A 15961-nucleotide genomic window follows, 5' to 3' on the forward strand; every position below is an offset into this window, starting at 1 on the left:
CCGCTCTCACACTCAGGAGGCGCTTCCAAACATCCCGCCGGAAGCCGGCTTCCTGCAGCTCGAGCCGGTTATTCCGTGACCTGCCCTCTGGGAGGACTGAGAAGAGATCCTGGCCCTCCTCCGTTTGTTCAGGTGTATTTATTTATTGACAATTCCAAGATCCTTCTCACTTCAAGTACCGCTGAGCTCAGTACTTCCCCTCTTGTAAGGGCATGAGGGTCCCTTTCCTGAGAGCCCGTGTGGTGCGGTGGTGAAGAGCACGGGACTGGCACGGGCGCTCCAGGTTCGAGTCCCCGCGCAGCCATGGAGCCGACAGGGTGACTCCGGGCCAGTCAGACTCTCAGCCCGGCCTCCCTCACAGGGTTGTTTTGGTCAGGAGGAGGAGAATGATGAGTGCTTAGAGTTCTTTAAACAAGAAAAAAGGCAGGCTATAGATCTACTAAATAGCTAAAATAAGTAGGTGCACAACTTGGCATTTGCCCCTGCTCAATTTCATTCTGTTACTTCCAGCCTATCAAGAGTGCTTTGAATTGTGTTTCTGTCTTGCAGGGATAAGCGAGCCGCGCCCCACTCGGTGCCACCTGCAAGTCTCCCTGGCATTCCGTGCGCCTCTTCACCCAAGTCGTGAGCAAACGCCCCGAAGGGGGCCGGGCCTGGGACGGAGCCTGCGGCTCCCCCCCGCTGCCTCCTCCCGCTCCGAGAAGGTGCCACTGAGACGCAGGCTCCGAGTCCGACTCCACGGCCCACTCGGAGCCGGTGGCCGATCGGAACGCCAGGGGCCACTCTGTGGAAAGCTTTGCTGAGCTCAAGCTGTCCCAGGCCCACAGCGCTCCCACAATCTCAGGGGAAGTTGTAGGTCAGAAAATGCGATCAGATTAGTCTGGCCAGACTTGTGCTTGATTGTTCCACGCTGGCTCCTAACGACCACTCCATTGTCTTCAAGGTGCGTACAGACTGACTATTATCTGCTCCAGGATCTTCCCAGAGATTGCTGTCAGACTGACTGGTTCCCGGATTCATCTTTTCACCTTTTTGGAAGCTGGGGACAACATGAGCTCTTCTCCAGTCATCTGGAACTTTTTCTACCCTCCATGATTTTTCTAGGATTAATCAACAGTCGTTCTGCAAGTATTTATACCAGTTCCTTTATTTTTCTAGGATGAAGTTCATCATACCCTGGAGGCCTGAACTCATTCAAACACACAGGAGTTCCTTGACCATTTGTTTATTAATATGAAGCTTCAATCTGGATCCTTTGGTTTGTACTTCATTTCTGCCAGGGGAACAGACCTGCTTTTGGGAGAAGACGGAGCCAAAATAAGAATGGAGCACTTTGGCCTCCTCTTTGCCATCTGTCACCAATTTGCCCACCGCAGCGAGAAGTCGAACCACCATTGCTTTTCCTTGCACTGTGAATGCACCTGAAGGAAGCCCCTGGGTGCCTCTGGCCTCGCTTGGCCACGCAGCTCCTCCTCCGGCCCGGCCCTCCTGCTGCCCTTCGGGCCCCCGGCCCGTCCCTGCCCTGCTCTCGCCACCGGCCTTCCTTCCACGCCCCCTTCGCGGCCTCTCTTGCTCTTGGGTCAGCTGGAGGCCCTCTGGGGAGCCCCACTGGCTCCTTCCGTCACCCGCTGCCCTTTGTCGGCATTGCTGGCACTGCTGGAAATCGTGCCTTTCACACCCCCCTTTTGAGGCACTCCCGCCTGTCTTGGCATCCTTTCCCCTTGGGGCCTCTTGCCAGGGGCCTTGCTTGTCACTGCCCCGAGTATATTCAAACCAGCTTCCCAAAATCCGGAGTATGCGTCCGGCCCCCTTCTGCTTCCCTTCAAATCGGGAACTTGGGCATGTTGTGCTCACTTTCCCCGAGTCCCCAGAACTTCCACTCTGCCCACTAAGTCACCCCACCGGTCAGCGTTAGGTCGGGGAGGCCAACCCACCGGTTCCGCCCTCCACTTTCCGGAGGGGAAAGCTATCCGCCGCACATGGCAAGAGTTCCTGGGAGGGGCGCTTCTGGCAGAAGTTGCCTCCCAACTGAGCCGGGGGCGACTGACGGCCCCGCTCCCCCCACGCCACACGTCCTTGAAGCACGGGCGGCTTGCCTGGCAAAAGCCTCGCCCTCCGCTGCCCCTTGGTGGGGTGGCTGCTGGCAGGCCCGGCTGTCCGGCTCCTGAGCTCCTTGGCACGTTGATTTTGCCCAGATGCTCTCGACGGGGCCACCAGGCTCGCCTTCCTGCATTTCGGAGCAAGGATCAATATTTGTAGCTTAAAATGCAAGTCTGTGGGCTTTAAGAACTTTGGAAAAATTTCAGTCGTTCGTGTCATCTTTCTTTTGCAAAACGCCTTCCATCTGCTCATTCCAAATGGCTTTTACAACCTGAGGTGAGTTGGAAGACCACGTGGCCCTAGTTGCAAGCTGAAAGGTGGGCAAATGAAGGAGAAAGCCAACTCGCTCGCATTCCCTCTGCAAAACGAAGAGAAGTCCCTGCAAACAGAAAACCAGCACAACAAGGGGAGGGAGGGCCGGCCCAGAATCTCTCCCTGAAGCGGTGCCCTCTCCACCAGCCCTGCACTGTCACAAGGGGAGCGCTGGAGGAGGGCGCCTTTCCCCCGTGTCCGAAGGGATAAAGGCACCTTCATGCGTCTCTCTCGGCTGCATGCACATGTCAAGCTGGAGAAGTGACATGTTCCGTCTTTGCCCGCCCTTGGATTCTTACGCCTTTCCTTAGTTCGTTTCCTCCTGCTGGTTGGAGTCCTTATGCACCACAAAAGTGCCATGGGGCTCTCCGTCCCTTCCCACGTCTGAGTCACACGAAGACCGTCCCTTGCCTAATCCAGCAGGACCATCCACTTAATGTAGTCCTACAGATGCCCCACACTTTTCCGACCCCTTCAAAGCAGGCACATCAGAGTGCTTTCTGCTCTCCGCCTTTCAATCTTAGCTTGGGAAACGGCATCAGAGGAACATTCCTCATCTAGTTTGATATTAGCCTGTGCTGGGAAATAACCCTCTAGCTTGCCCATTTCCTCTTCCAGCAGGTATTAGCAGCCGCCTCCTTTCAGTTAAAACTAAAAATGATTCAACATGGCCTGACTTTTCTAGGAGGAACAGGTAAATCGACCTTGAAATAAGTTCATTAAAAGCCAACAGCGAGTCTAAGCCGTAAAAATGCCTGTTAGCCCAACTTCTCAAACACACCTGTGGGCCATTTGCGGCACTGGCACCTTGAACGGCAAGCGAACAGGAGAGCCACCCGTCCTGCAGCCTACGGAAGCAGTTCACAAGCCCCAACCCTGAAGAGCTCCCACCCACAGCGGGGAAGGGTTTGACTGTCCGCACGCGGGAGCGCAACTCACCGGGCATCGAGGAATCGGGAGCGCAGGATCATGACGGCCTCGCAGGTGCTCTGCTTGAGCTGCATCTGGATGGAGCTGAACTTGCGGTGGATGATGCTGACCATCCGCTCGATCTCCTTGGGGGAGATGGGCCGGGTCCGGCTCTGCTCCCGCAGCAGGTTCATCACGTGAGTCGTGAACTCGTTGCACGCCTGGGCAGGAGAGGGAAGAGCAAGCAGAGCCCTCAGGACCAGAGGTGCTGCCGGCAGAGGGGCCAGGCGCAGGCCCCGCCGCGGCCTTGCGCTCACCACGTAGGGAGTCCCGAGCGAGCGCGTCAACGGGAGCATTCCCATGTGCCGGGGACTCCAACGCGGCGGCCAGTGCTCAAAGAGCTCTGGAGGGAGAGGGGAGTAGGGGGGGAACAACCGTGACAAGGCGCCTGGCCAGATGGGGCAGGCCGTGGTCCCCGGCTCTCCGGCCCTGCAGAGCCAACGGGAGGCGCGTCAAGCGCTGCGCGGCTCAGCGGCCTTTCGAGAGCCGGCCAGCGAAGGGAGCGGCTTGGCCTGGCTGCCAACGGCGGGCACTGCAGGGACGCGGTGCGGGGGGCCAACAGCGGGAGCCCAGAAAGCGGCGTGTGGCCGGCAGGGCCGCTTCGGAGGCGTGGCGGACTCAGCGGTCGCTGGCACTGCGCAGTGGAGCAGAAGGCGAGAGCCCCGGGGGGGGAGTGGGTGCTCTCCAAGCAGACCACCTTCGCTGAGAGCAGGGAGCCCTCCTCTCGCTTGCCGGTCTCTCCAGCTCAGCGCCTCCGCCGGCCCGGCCCGGCCCCATGGCTGCCCCCAGCCCGGCCCCACCTGCGCAGCCCATGCTCTCAGCGGGGCAGCACGGATGGTCTGCACGGGTTCCGGGTGACATGGATCGATCCGTCCCAGCAAAACGCCTGGCAGGATTTTCACGTGTTTGATAAGAACGATAATATTTAAGGCTGTAGAAACGCAGAACGCGTCAAGATCCCTGGCATGAAAGGGCAAGGACGTAATGACTGGAATTGAGCTGCGGCCGTAATGTTGCCAGGAGCTCAGGCACCTGGTTCCTGGAGCCCCTGCTTGGGGAGCGGCCCCTGCACGGATCCGGCAAGGGGTCTCAGGGCGGCCCCTTCCCTGCCCGGCTGAGGCACCTCTCCTCCCAGCAGCCTCCGAGGCCGCTGCTCCAGGAGGCGGGTGATGCAAGCAAGGACTCCCTGAGGTGAGCGCCAGCGGCGGGAAAACGAAGGCAAACGGGATTACAGAACAGCAGAGCCGGAAGGGGCCATGAAGGCCATCGAGTCCAATTCCCTGCTGCTGCAGGACACCAAGTCACAGCCTCGCACTCAGAGGGCTGCCCCGTTTCCCCTTGAACGTCTCCAGTGTGGGAGAGCCCCCCACCCATCCGGGCAGCTGGTCCCACTGTCGTGTTGCTCTGACCGTGAGGAAACTCTTCCTGATGCCCAGCCTGAATCTGGGCTGTCGCAGCTTGCACGCATTACTCCGTGTCCTGCACTCCGGCAGTGGCGAGGAGAGACCTGGCCTTCCCCTCTGAGGCAGCCTCTGAGGTGCTCGGAGCACCTTTCATCCGCTGGCCGGTGGACCGACGGCAGCCCTGCCTGGACCGAGCGAGCCTCACGGCAGCTTTGCACAACCCGGAAGCGCCCCGTCGGGGCCGCAGCAGTGTGTCCAGCTGAGGCTGCCTCTGGAAGGCAAGCGGGCCAAGGCCGGCTGGCCAGCCAGTCGCTGGGCCTGGCCAGGGGAGCGGCAGGGCCGGCCATCTCCATGGGCAGCCAGTCCACCTCTGGGTCCCAGGAAGTGCCTGTTTCGAAATGGGATGCTCCAGAGGACAGATCCCCTGAAGGCACGCTCTCTCCCACGCTTATGTACCCAGGTGTTTGCCTACCCGACACCTTGCAAGGTGAAGAAGGGAGGAGAGCTGCAAGAGAAAGGACCTTCCAGGGTGATGCTCCACCGATGGAATGCCTACCTGAGCGGCTCACCGGACCCCAAGCTAAGCTCTTGCTGGTGCTGCCTGAAGACCTTGTTATTCTCACAGTATTTTAAGACTCGCCCTTAGTGCTTTTATATCTCAGCGCTTGTATTTTGCTGATAATTTCTGAAAGTGAGTCTTCCTTTGGCTTTTGTGCTACAGTGTTTTTATCCTTTGCTGCTCATTTTGTTTTTATGACACGTCCTCTTTATAATCGCCCATTGTTTTGCATATTATGTTTTTAATTTATTTGTACCCTACCCAGTGAAGCTTAGTTATTAGGTGCTCTTTAAGTAAATGGATGGACAGACTAAGGAAAAGGCAGGCAGGAATACAGAAATAATTTTTGTACTGAACAGACCTTGTAAACACTCGGACAGCCTTCAGAAAGCAGCCGAGAGTAGAAGACGCGGCCCTCTTGACGGGGCCTCCGGAGGTGTCCAAGTGGCAGCCCGGCACTTGCACGCCGGCACGCGGGCCGCATCCTGCACTCATCGGCCTGCCGGCCTGCTCAGTGGAGGGGACTGCGGGCGTGTGTGACAGCGCTTAACCCGTCGTAACACAATGCTCAGCCAGTTACGGGCTGGGTCTCCACCACCCCCCCCCCGAAGCCAGCGGTGTGCAAACTACCCAGCTTCCCACCGTGGAGCAAAGTGGGACCACACGGAGTGCACACTGCCTTCTCTTTGGGGCAGCCCCACGCCGTGGATTCAGCATGGGCTCTCTAAGGCCTGCCGGTGGGTGTCATGGAAGGGCTGGGATTTGCCCTGATTCCCCTCTGTGTGATCTCACAGGTACGCCCCAGAACCGTGGGCCAGCGGACGTGACTGGTAAGTTCGAGCGGCGAGCTCTTCCCGGAACACACCCGCTGGGAACGGATGCTGGCCTCCGGGAACGTCTTCCTGGAACAGCGCCCCGGCCCCGGCAGGAGGTGGATCCGCCCCAGCCCTCCGCCCTCTGCCCCCCCGCCCTCAAACGCTCCCTCCAACAGCCAGGACGACTTTGCAGGCAGTGTTCAGGCATGCAACCTGCGCCCGCCTTCGGCTGCAAGCGATGCCGCCTGGGCAAGGAGGGGCCGCTTGGCTGCTGCTCGAGGAAATCGCGTCCCGCGGGCACAGAAGAGGTGGGACAGGAGCCACGGCCCGACGCCGGCTTCCACACCGCCGTGGCACACGCAAGACTGGTACCTGCTCGTATTTCTCCAACTCCGTGTGGTAGATCTGGCGGATCTGGGAGAGCTTCGCTCGGTAGTCCGAGTGTTCCACCGAGTTGTCTGCACCGGCACCGCCGGAGGCCGCCGCTGCCGCCGCCGCCGCCGCCGCACCCCCTCCTTTCTCCGGCCCGGCCACCCCTTCTGCTAAGAGCATGTTGTCCAGCCGCATGAGCTGCGGGTCGCTCGGCTCCTCCTCCTGGGCCCCGCGGATGCTCAGCACTGCAGGAAGACACAAGGCGAAAGGCGCCGGTCGCACCCACCGCGGGCCCAGGGCACAGGCGCCTCGCACGCGCACCTCCCTGGCACAGCCAAAGCGCCCGGCTGCTGTGTGGCCGGCTGCGCATACACTTGGACGGGCCAACGGAAGCGCCCTCGGCCCTGGCGCAGCCCCCTCCCCGCCCAAGCGGCTTCCCCGTCCCTGAACTGGCACTGCCAGCTGCTGGCCGCGGCACCGCTTTCTCCTGCAACGGCCTCTCCTGCGCTGGCGCCCGGAGCGGAGAGCGGCAAGGATCGGGGCCGGCAGGTGCCTGGGCACCATCCACACACCTCCTGCACTGAGGCCGAGTGGCATCCGACACCCGCCCAGAGAGTCGACGTTCCGGGACTGGGGAAGGGGGTGGAGTCTGAAGGGCAATACCTGCCAGGCACACCTGTGTGCACCAGCCAGAGACTGCGACCCCCCACCCCTGCCAGCCGTGCAGGCGTGCCGTGGCTTTGCATGGGCTGAGCAGGGCCCTCTCTGGCCCACCCGCTTCCCAGCGAGGGCCGCATGCAAGCGAGCGAGCTCCCAGCGAGAGCCACGGGGGGCACGGCGCGGTCGGAGCCGCACTCGCGCCCCGTGTCCTCCCTGCATTGGCTACTGCTACAGCCCGGAATGGAAGCAAACTCGCATGGCGTGGCTGCCCAACGGGCAGCACTGGGAAGGTGCAAGATGCGCTCCTCACGGCACAAAAGTTAAGCAAGCTGGCGCACGCGCGGGCCGTTCGGGCAACGGCTTTCCTCTCCCCAAGGCCCGGTGCTGCGGAGCCCTGGGGGGAGGCTGTCACGGGGATGGTTCGGCCGCCTCGTCGACACACCACTTGACTGCCAGAGGCGCTTGGCTCTCGGGCGGAACAGAAATGGAATGAGCAGATGAACACCGGGGCTCTCCAGCTCCTCAGAGCGCCCACTGGCCTCCTGGCTGCTTCTCCGACTGGCGCCCTCCACGCCTGGGGACCGGGTTTGGTGGGTGGCCTCCCTTCTCCAGGAAGGGTTGAGCTGAGCCACGCTCTTCCCAGGGTATGTTTGTGCGTTTGGGACTTTTCTTTCCACTCACCCAGCCCTGGCGGGCGCTGCTGTAAAACTATCCCGGAGCTGTCCGGGCAGCTCTTTGGCCTTCGCGCTGCCGCTCGCTTAGAGAGCCTCTTCAGCGAACTGCAGGGCTTCCCTGAAGCCGGAACATTAAATCCGGGGCCACGTGGCACTGGAATAGTATGCAGGCAGACGCCATTTGACCCCTGACCTTGTGTGACCTCTGGAGGCCACGGCTGGACCACTTATTCAGACACGTCACGGCAAAGGGGCTGAACACTTACACAACCCACAACTGCCAGTTTGTTTTTGCCCACTTAACCTTTGTGCCACAACCAAAAATATTCTGCTCTTCACAGTGTCAAGTATCTTCTGCACATCGCGCGGTAACAGCAACAATTACATCCACTGCAACGCTGAGAGAGGCTCTCAGGAGAGAGGCTGACCAGGACCCCATGGCGAGGTCCGCTTGGCTTCCCCTGCGATGGCCCACCGAGCAGGTCCGAGCCACCTCTCCGCAAGATGACACAGGACCAGGCGGGATGGCTCTCGCCGTGGGAGCCAGAAGCAAGACTCAGCGCGATCCTGATGGGCTGCAGTCTGGGGCCGGGAACAGCGCAGTGAGTCTTTACCGGGCCAAATGCCACGTTCCACACCTAGGAAGAGGGAGCCGAAGGCAGGGCCACAAGACGGGTGATTCGTGGCTCACAATGAAGACTGCCAGTGAGAAGGATCTTGGAATCTTCATAAATCACCCGCTGAGGGTGGGTCGACAATGTAATGTGGCTGCAGAAATAGCCAGTGCTATATTGGGCTGCACTGGAGAAAGTCTCCCTCCCAGACCCCGTGAAGCGCCAGTTCCCCTGGCTCAGCACCGGTCAGGCCTCGCCTGGACTCCTGCGCCCAGGTCTGGGCACCCCACTTCAAGGAAGACGCACGCAGAGGAGGCCTGCAAGGATAATCCAGAGACTGGAAGCAAGTCCTAGGAGGAGAGGCGGGGAGAACCGGGCACGTGGGGCCCGGAGGAGGGGATGCCGAGGGGAGACGGGACAACGCTCTGGGAGTCCTGGGGAACCTGTGGCAGAGCAGGGCCGGGATCCCTTCTTGACCGTCCCGGAGTGCAGACACGGCGTCACGGCTCCAGTGACAGGCAGCCGAGTTCCAGCCGAACACGGGGAAGACCTCCCTGGCTGCTGGAGCCCGTGATCCGGGGCGGAGGCGGGCGGCCCTGCCCGCGGAGGCATGTGAGATGCGGCTGGACAGCCACCCGCAGGGGCGCTTCACCTGGAGCGCCACGCTGGGCAGGGGCTCGGCCTCAATGGCCTTCTCAGCCCCTTCCAGCTCCAGCACTGTAGGAGCAGCGTCCCTCACCCTTCTCTTCTGGAGGACTTGCGGCGATCGCACACAGGCCTTGCGGGGCACTTCAGAGACGCACCCAAGGGGGCACCTTCACACACGGGCTGGACTCGGACACGCACGTGCAAACATAACCTTCCCGAACACTTCTGACTGGGAAGAGATCCCCGAAACAGCGATCCAGAAGGCCCTCGGCGTGAAGGGGAGCAGCTGTGGCACCGGCAGGTGGCTGTCTGAGAGGGTGCGAGGAAAGCGGTGGGGGGGGCGCGGCGTGGGGCAGTGTCCCAGGCTCCCCTCGGGCTCACCCACCGCTCAGTGTGCCTCTCCTGGAGCTGAGGGTCCCGCAAGGACTGCTCTTCCCAGGCACAGAGACCCCCCAACTGGCAGCACAAGGGTTAAGCCACTGCCACCCGCACGATCGGCAGGCGGGGGGGGGGGCACAGAGAGGCCGTGCCCCTCATGCGGCCGGACAAGCCCCGTGGCTGCTGCCAGTTCCAGCTGCATCGCGGCCTCGCAGGTCAGCAGCGGGAGGCCGTGACGGGGAAGGCGGCGTCAGGCCGATTCGAGGGGACGCGTCGCTCCTCGGACGCCACGCGCTCAGCATGATGAGACCAGACAGGTGCTGCTTGCACACGCTCCACGCGCACAGTGCGCAGGGCCCGCTTGTGCTCTGGTAGCGAGCGCCGTGCTTCCAAAAGCGTGAGAGCAAGTCTAGGCCAGACACATCATTTCCAAGGCGAATTTCCAAGCGCTGCTTAAATGCGGCGGGAACAGCCGGCAGATGAATCCGAAAGCTCCTGCCTCTGCATTCAGGCCCCTTTTGCTTGTGCTCTTCCTCCTCTCCCTTGAAACCAGATTTCCTCCCATGGAGCTGAACGGCAGGAGATTCGGGACAGGCAAAAGGAACTGTGTCTTCACAACGTGGCTGCGGGAACCCCAGAAGCGCCTTCCCAAGACGTGGAGGTGGCTGCCAACTTGTTCAGCCCTGAAGGGCGATGCGGGGAGGATCTGGCCATCGCCGTCCGCGGGTCACGGTGGCCGCCTAAGGTTTCACCACACGCCCCTTTGGGCTGGCTGTGGGGAAGCAGGGCTGGAAGGGCCTGGCTGCTCACGGGCTCCTAGCTGGGCCACTGCGGAGAGACCGGCCCGGCCCAGATTATCTTCCCTCTGATCCAGCTCAGTTCTTACGACTGTGTCTAACGGGCCCAGATGCACACGATCGCCTGCGAAAGTAAAGGAACCAGGCTCTTCCCTTCTGCACCTGAGACACAATCTCAGGCCGACCGGCGCTGGAGAGCGAGTGACAGAGCCACTCTGGGGCGCCAGCCAGGAGGAACTGCTACTGATAAATCACTGACCCAAGCCAGTCACCAAGGGTAATTCTGATGCCGAATGGGACAGTCCTGTGCAGCAGCTGCATGGGGACCCAGCTCTCCCACCGCAACACGGGCGGGATGCCTTGGGGCGCCCGGCACGCTCAGCCCAGCAAGCGGGGGCAGCGCAAGCGCAGAAGACCTGCACAGCTGGACAAGGCCCCCACCTCCCGGCCAGAGCATTCACTGTGCGCCATGACCCCTCGCGCACGGGGGCTGCGGGGCCCCCGCACTGTGCCTGTGCCCACGGGGCTTCCAAGCCACGCTCATGGGCGCTTGCACAGGAGGCCGGCGGCTAAATCCCAACCCGCAGCAGAGGCGTCTGGTGTAGGGGCCGCCAACCTGCAGTGCCACGGCTCTGCCACGATGCCACCCCGGAAGGAGGCAAACCCCAGAAGGGAGCATGTTGCGCCCTAAGGGAAAATGGAGACCGAAGCCCCAGTGATGCAGCAAGCACAGCCCTGCTTGGAGAGCAGCATGAGGAACAGGCGTGGGCTCGGGGAAGGGAGGCTGTGCCCCAACAAGCCCCTTGGAAAATCGGAGCCGAAGCTGCCAGCCACACACACGAGTGCAGAACTGGCATGCCTGCCCAGAACACTTTGGGGGGGGGGGGCAGAGCAAGAGCTACGTCCCAGGATTGAGTCATCTCCTTGCACCCGAGCAACACAAGCCTGATTGGACACATCTGAGTCCGCTCCGATGGATGCTCTCTGCATAGCTGAATTCGGCATATCCCACGTCCTTATTTTCATTATGATTATGGGCATTCACTGAGCAATAACTTAGGCACTGCAGATTGAATGGAATCGCTTTCTCTCCCTTTCAGTGGCTAAGCAGGTAGAAGAGCAGAAAGAGGGAGGGAGGGAGGGAGGGAGGGAATGAATGAGGGGAAGGTGTCCAAGCATCCACTGCTGGGACTCTGCATTCCCAAGCGGGATGTTCAAGAGCTGCTCTGTGCCCACTTCACGCAGGCGGCCTGGCGCACAACGCCACAGCCCTCTGTGGGGCGTCTCCCACGCGGCAACGGCCGACGTCCCGCCGTGCCAAGTGGCCCCGCCTGCCCTGGGCGGACAGTGCCGGGCGCGAGGAGGCTGCGGGAGCGCACAGCTGGCGGCTGCGGGGATCAGCAGGCCCGGCTGGGAGACTTGAGGGAGGCACTGAACACCGCGAGGGAATGACAGTTGGGAAAATAACAGAACTCTTTACACACTCACCTAGAAGAAACACTATTATGCCGTGCTATTAGGTACGCATTCAGATGGAACAGCATTATGATAATCTAGTTTGAGTCTCTTAATATATAGTTTTATACATATATAATAGTAGGGCATAATAACACACATTTTGTAGAAACAGGAGGCAATTTAGAAAAGCGCGGAGCTGGTGAGCTGATAATTTGGAGGATGTTTCATTTATGCAGCTGGATGTGCAGCTAGTACAAACGGGTATAAATTCAGCAAAACTGCAGGATCCTATTACATCTCTGCTTCTGACTCATGACTCTCGAGGTGCCGCATCCTTTGCGCAGACAAGGAATTTGCCCGAACGCGTCTTCTGGCTCCGGGGGGGGGGGGGGCAAGCTGAAGTACGCCCACAGTGGCCTCCACCTGCGCACGAGGAAGGGCCAGTCTAGCCGCTCAGAAGGGACTGGGGGGCACGTGTGGTGCAGTGCTTGAGGAAGCCTTGTGCAGAACACGTCACCGTCCAGCTCAGCGGCTGCCCCCCTTCCCCTCCTGGCGGTGCTGAAGGCATTTGGGGCCACACTGGGCCAGCTTTCCAGCTTCAGCGGAAGTGGAAATGCCCGGGGTGGGGCGGGCATGTGAGCTCTCCCCACGTTCCCGGATTAGTGGAGCACAAACGTGACTCTCTGGGAAATGGGGGCGTCGGTGGGGCGCATCAGTTCCTTCCTCATACAGAACGCAGCATCCTAGTGGCTCAGACACAATAGAGGGTCCCTCGTGGAGGAAAGTCCTCGGGTTGGAGAGCTTCGGCCTGCGCAGGGCCGCTTCCTAACCAGAAAGGGCCTTCCGGGCACTGCGCTGCCCCCCCGCCCCCTGACAGCAGGCGTGTGCTTTTGTCCCACGGCAGGAAAAAAGGACGATTCGGCAATTTTAAATAACAAGAGATTGAAAAATAGGTCATTGTTTTGTGTCATTTTCAGTCCAGGAAGTGCTGTAAAAGTGCTGAAACATTTTACTCTTACGGGGACTCAAGGTAACTCTACAGAGCATCTGTTTACCACCTGGTATTTCAGGGTGGAGCAGGAAGAAGAAAAGAAGAATATAAATGAAAGAACCAAGCAAACAGAAAGAGCCTCCTCATGGCGGCCCCAAAAACTTGCTGGCCACCCAAACATCCACTAGAGGGCACTCCTTCTTCACAAAGGAGTGGGACACCTTCAGGAACATATAATTGGAATCGTCCTCATTAAAAAGCTATTAAAAAGAGCACACCTTTCCACATATACAAATCAGCAAGTGCTTCTCCTATCTTGGGACGCTCCAGTGTCCTTACCAGCTATGAAGAGGGCTGGAATCAACCAACCTGCTCCCTCCAGGGAGAAAGAGCAGCCCCAGCTGGCCACATCCAGCCCTCCGCAGCCTCCACGCTGGCGGATTCACAGCGCCCCACAGTCTGGTCGCCCCTGGGGCCCTCCGCCATGAAGCGCGGGCAAGGAGTCCCTCGCACAAACGCCCTGGCAAAGGCCACCGATGCCAATCGCACTGCGCGGGGCCGACTTCCATGGGGGTCGGAGGCGGCCACCCGGCGGTCCCTTCGGCTACGCAGTGAAGCTGCACTCGTGGAATGGGGGTGGCCTTCCACAAGCAGGGGGTGCATGTGGTGGGCTGCAGACGCGGTCCTTGGAGGACGGGCCCTCTCTTCTCAGCCCAGGGGCAAGTGGGCCACGAAAAGGGGTGGGCACATGCGAGGCACCCCTGCACCCCCTGAGTCACAGGTGGCGTTTGGCACCTGTGGGCCCAAGGGTGTCCGGAAGGTTAGCTTCCCTTCCCAAGGGATCCAGGCATCGCTGCCGGCCCCGAACGGTTCTCTGGCCATGCTGAGTCCTGCTGGGGCCACTGCAAGGATCAGCCTCGGCGGCTGAATATTCGAGAAAACCATCCGAGCGCAGCCCTGTTCGCTAAGGTCCCAAATTCAGCAACTGAAATCCATCAGCAGAAAATCCAGGCCTGACCCAGGGAGTGAGAATCCCTGGCAGGGAGACGAGGGCCGTCTCCAGCGCCAGCCAAGGCGCGCGTGCGCACCCCACCGCCAGCTCACCCAGAGGCCCGCTATGTCGGGCCAGGGGCAGGAACAGGCCAGACGCACCTGCCACCTGCCCCAAGCAGTGGGGGGCGGGCAGCTGAGCCAAAGCAGCTGCTCAGTCTCCCTCGTCGCAGCAAGGCCCCCTCTTCCCCAGGATGTAGTGCAGAGATGCTCGGAAAGAGCACTGCATGAACAGGCGAGCTTGCCTGGCCAACTTCGCCTGCTCCATGGCTTTGCCGTTTGAAGGGGGAGAAGGGGAGTGTCTGGGGGGGTCCCCAGGAGCCTTTACGGGAAAGGATATCTCCCCCCCCCCGTGACCTCCTCAGCCGTTATACCGATCTGATCCTCACTTCAGACAAGCCATGTGCCTCAACTGCCAGCCGACCAGCAGAACGTTCCACGGGGAGAAGGGCAAACACGGGACGGGCCTGCAGGCCAAGGGCCAGCGACAAGTGCGGGCACCCAGCAACGGGCAGTGACCAGCGCAGCCATGCATGCAGCACGGCCTCTCGCTAGGATTCCACAGCCAGCGCTCAGGATGCGACCGCAGCGGGGCAGGGGCCCGCAAGGAAGCGGGATGAGGACGGCAGCGGCTGGGCCGTCGAGCGGGGCTGGTCCCCGGCACGGTGGGATGTGCTCAGGGACGGGGAGGCCCCAGACGCCCTTGTCAAGGTGCAGTCAATCAGCATCCATTTACCGCAGGGCTGATTCGTCGGTTGCGCACGGAATTTGGGCCTCCTCCTCTGGATCTCCGAGAGCATACCCACACTAGAAGCCTGCATTAGCTTTATATCAGTTTCATATACTTTCCACTGCGCCGAAATGTGTGTGGAAGAGTATGGACTTTCTACACCCAGAAGCAGGAAAAAGAAAGCAGGCTTTGCACAATTTCTCCTTCCTTGAGACGTGACTTCGACTGCGGACCCCAGGAGTCTCCCGAGGAGCAGTCTCTTCCTCGGCGGGTCGCTCCCCTTTCCAGCCCCGGGAACGGCTTGCTCCGAAAGGGCACCCCGGCTCGCCCCCCTCCCGCCCCTGCCGCACCACGACACGAAGCGCGTTGGCACGTGGAGCATTCCAGACGTACTCGGTGCTTCTCCGCTTGCGGCGTAGATTAGATTTTCTTTTTTTTCTTTTCCAGGGGGATACTGAAACAGGTAGGAGTTTTCAAGTAAACGATTGCAAGTTACTGAAAATAATGTGCTACTTAGTTTCCGAGGAGGGACTCCTGGCAGGCAGCTCCAAGAAGCAGCTCCGGAGCAGATGGGAGTGATTAGTCTGTGATTTTCAAAAGGGTTTTTCCCTGCTTCCACTGTGCTTAAAATGTGCTGAAAAAAGCCGGCTCTGGAGGAAGGAAGGCTCTCCTGCTGTGGCCACATGGCCACGCCCCCCCCCCCCGCAACGGGAGGCGGGAGGCGGGTGGGCCCCAGCGCTGTGGGCGGGCTGGGAATCGGGGCCCCCGGCCCTCTGGGCAGCTCTGCTGGCCATTGAGACGCTCGTGCTTCCCAAAGGGGCGCAGCCTGTCCGAGCGCGTGCAGCCGGCCATGGCGGGCAGTGCCGGGCACCGCAGGGAGAGCCGGCCGATGCCCCTTCCCTCCTCCCGGCAGCGAGGACGAGGTCGCACGGGCACAAGCTGCACCCTGCAGCAGGCGGTCTGGACCGTCTGTGGGACACACGGGGGCTGGGGGGCAGGCAGTGGGGCAGGCCCCCCCGCCCCACACACGGGGCCCACACCCACTCCCAGGCGTGGCCAGGGCCAGCACGCGCCCCCTCGGCCCACTGCTGACCAGGGGCTGGCACAGCAGCCCGGGACTGTCGGCGAGGCAGGCGGCTCGCTCCGGGCCCCTTTGGCGGCCGTGGGGTCCCTCCTGCTTCAGGCTCGGCCCGGCTGATGCAGCAAGGAGGTGTTTGTTCACGGGGCCCGGCCGGAAGGGGCCAGCAGCTTGCCCAGTCCAGCCCGTGCCAAAAGCAGTGTCTGCAGTATGGAAAGCAGCCCGGACCTGCCTGCCTGCCCGCCCAGCGGCCACCCACGTGCGCGTCGCTTCTCCCGCCGAAGGGTGGCCCCCGCCTCCCAGGGCCGGCCGCTCCGGCCGGGTGGCACTGGGATCGTTCCTGCGGTGCCTGG

At 61.1% G+C, this 15961-nt stretch overlaps 1 protein-coding gene across 2 annotated transcripts in view; it reads right to left on the reverse strand.

The window, feature by feature from the left end:
• Window positions 1-15961, reverse strand: part of PBX1 (PBX homeobox 1) — a 165084-nt gene that overhangs the window by 26035 nt on the left and 123088 nt on the right. For both annotated transcript variants that reach the window (XM_044439358.1, XM_044439359.1), the window contains exons 2-3: window positions 6531-6775; window positions 3352-3542 (exon numbers count right to left, since the gene is read on the reverse strand). In XM_044439358.1, the coding sequence (XP_044295293.1) occupies window positions 3352-3542; window positions 6531-6775 (436 nt within the window). The remainder of the gene's footprint in view (window positions 1-3351; window positions 3543-6530; window positions 6776-15961) is intronic.

The sequence above is a fragment of the Varanus komodoensis genome, unplaced genomic scaffold (genome assembly GCF_004798865.1).
Source record: "Varanus komodoensis strain SLA01 unplaced genomic scaffold, ASM479886v1 scaffold34_3, whole genome shotgun sequence".
Classification (NCBI taxonomy): Eukaryota; Metazoa; Chordata; class Lepidosauria; order Squamata; family Varanidae; genus Varanus; species Varanus komodoensis.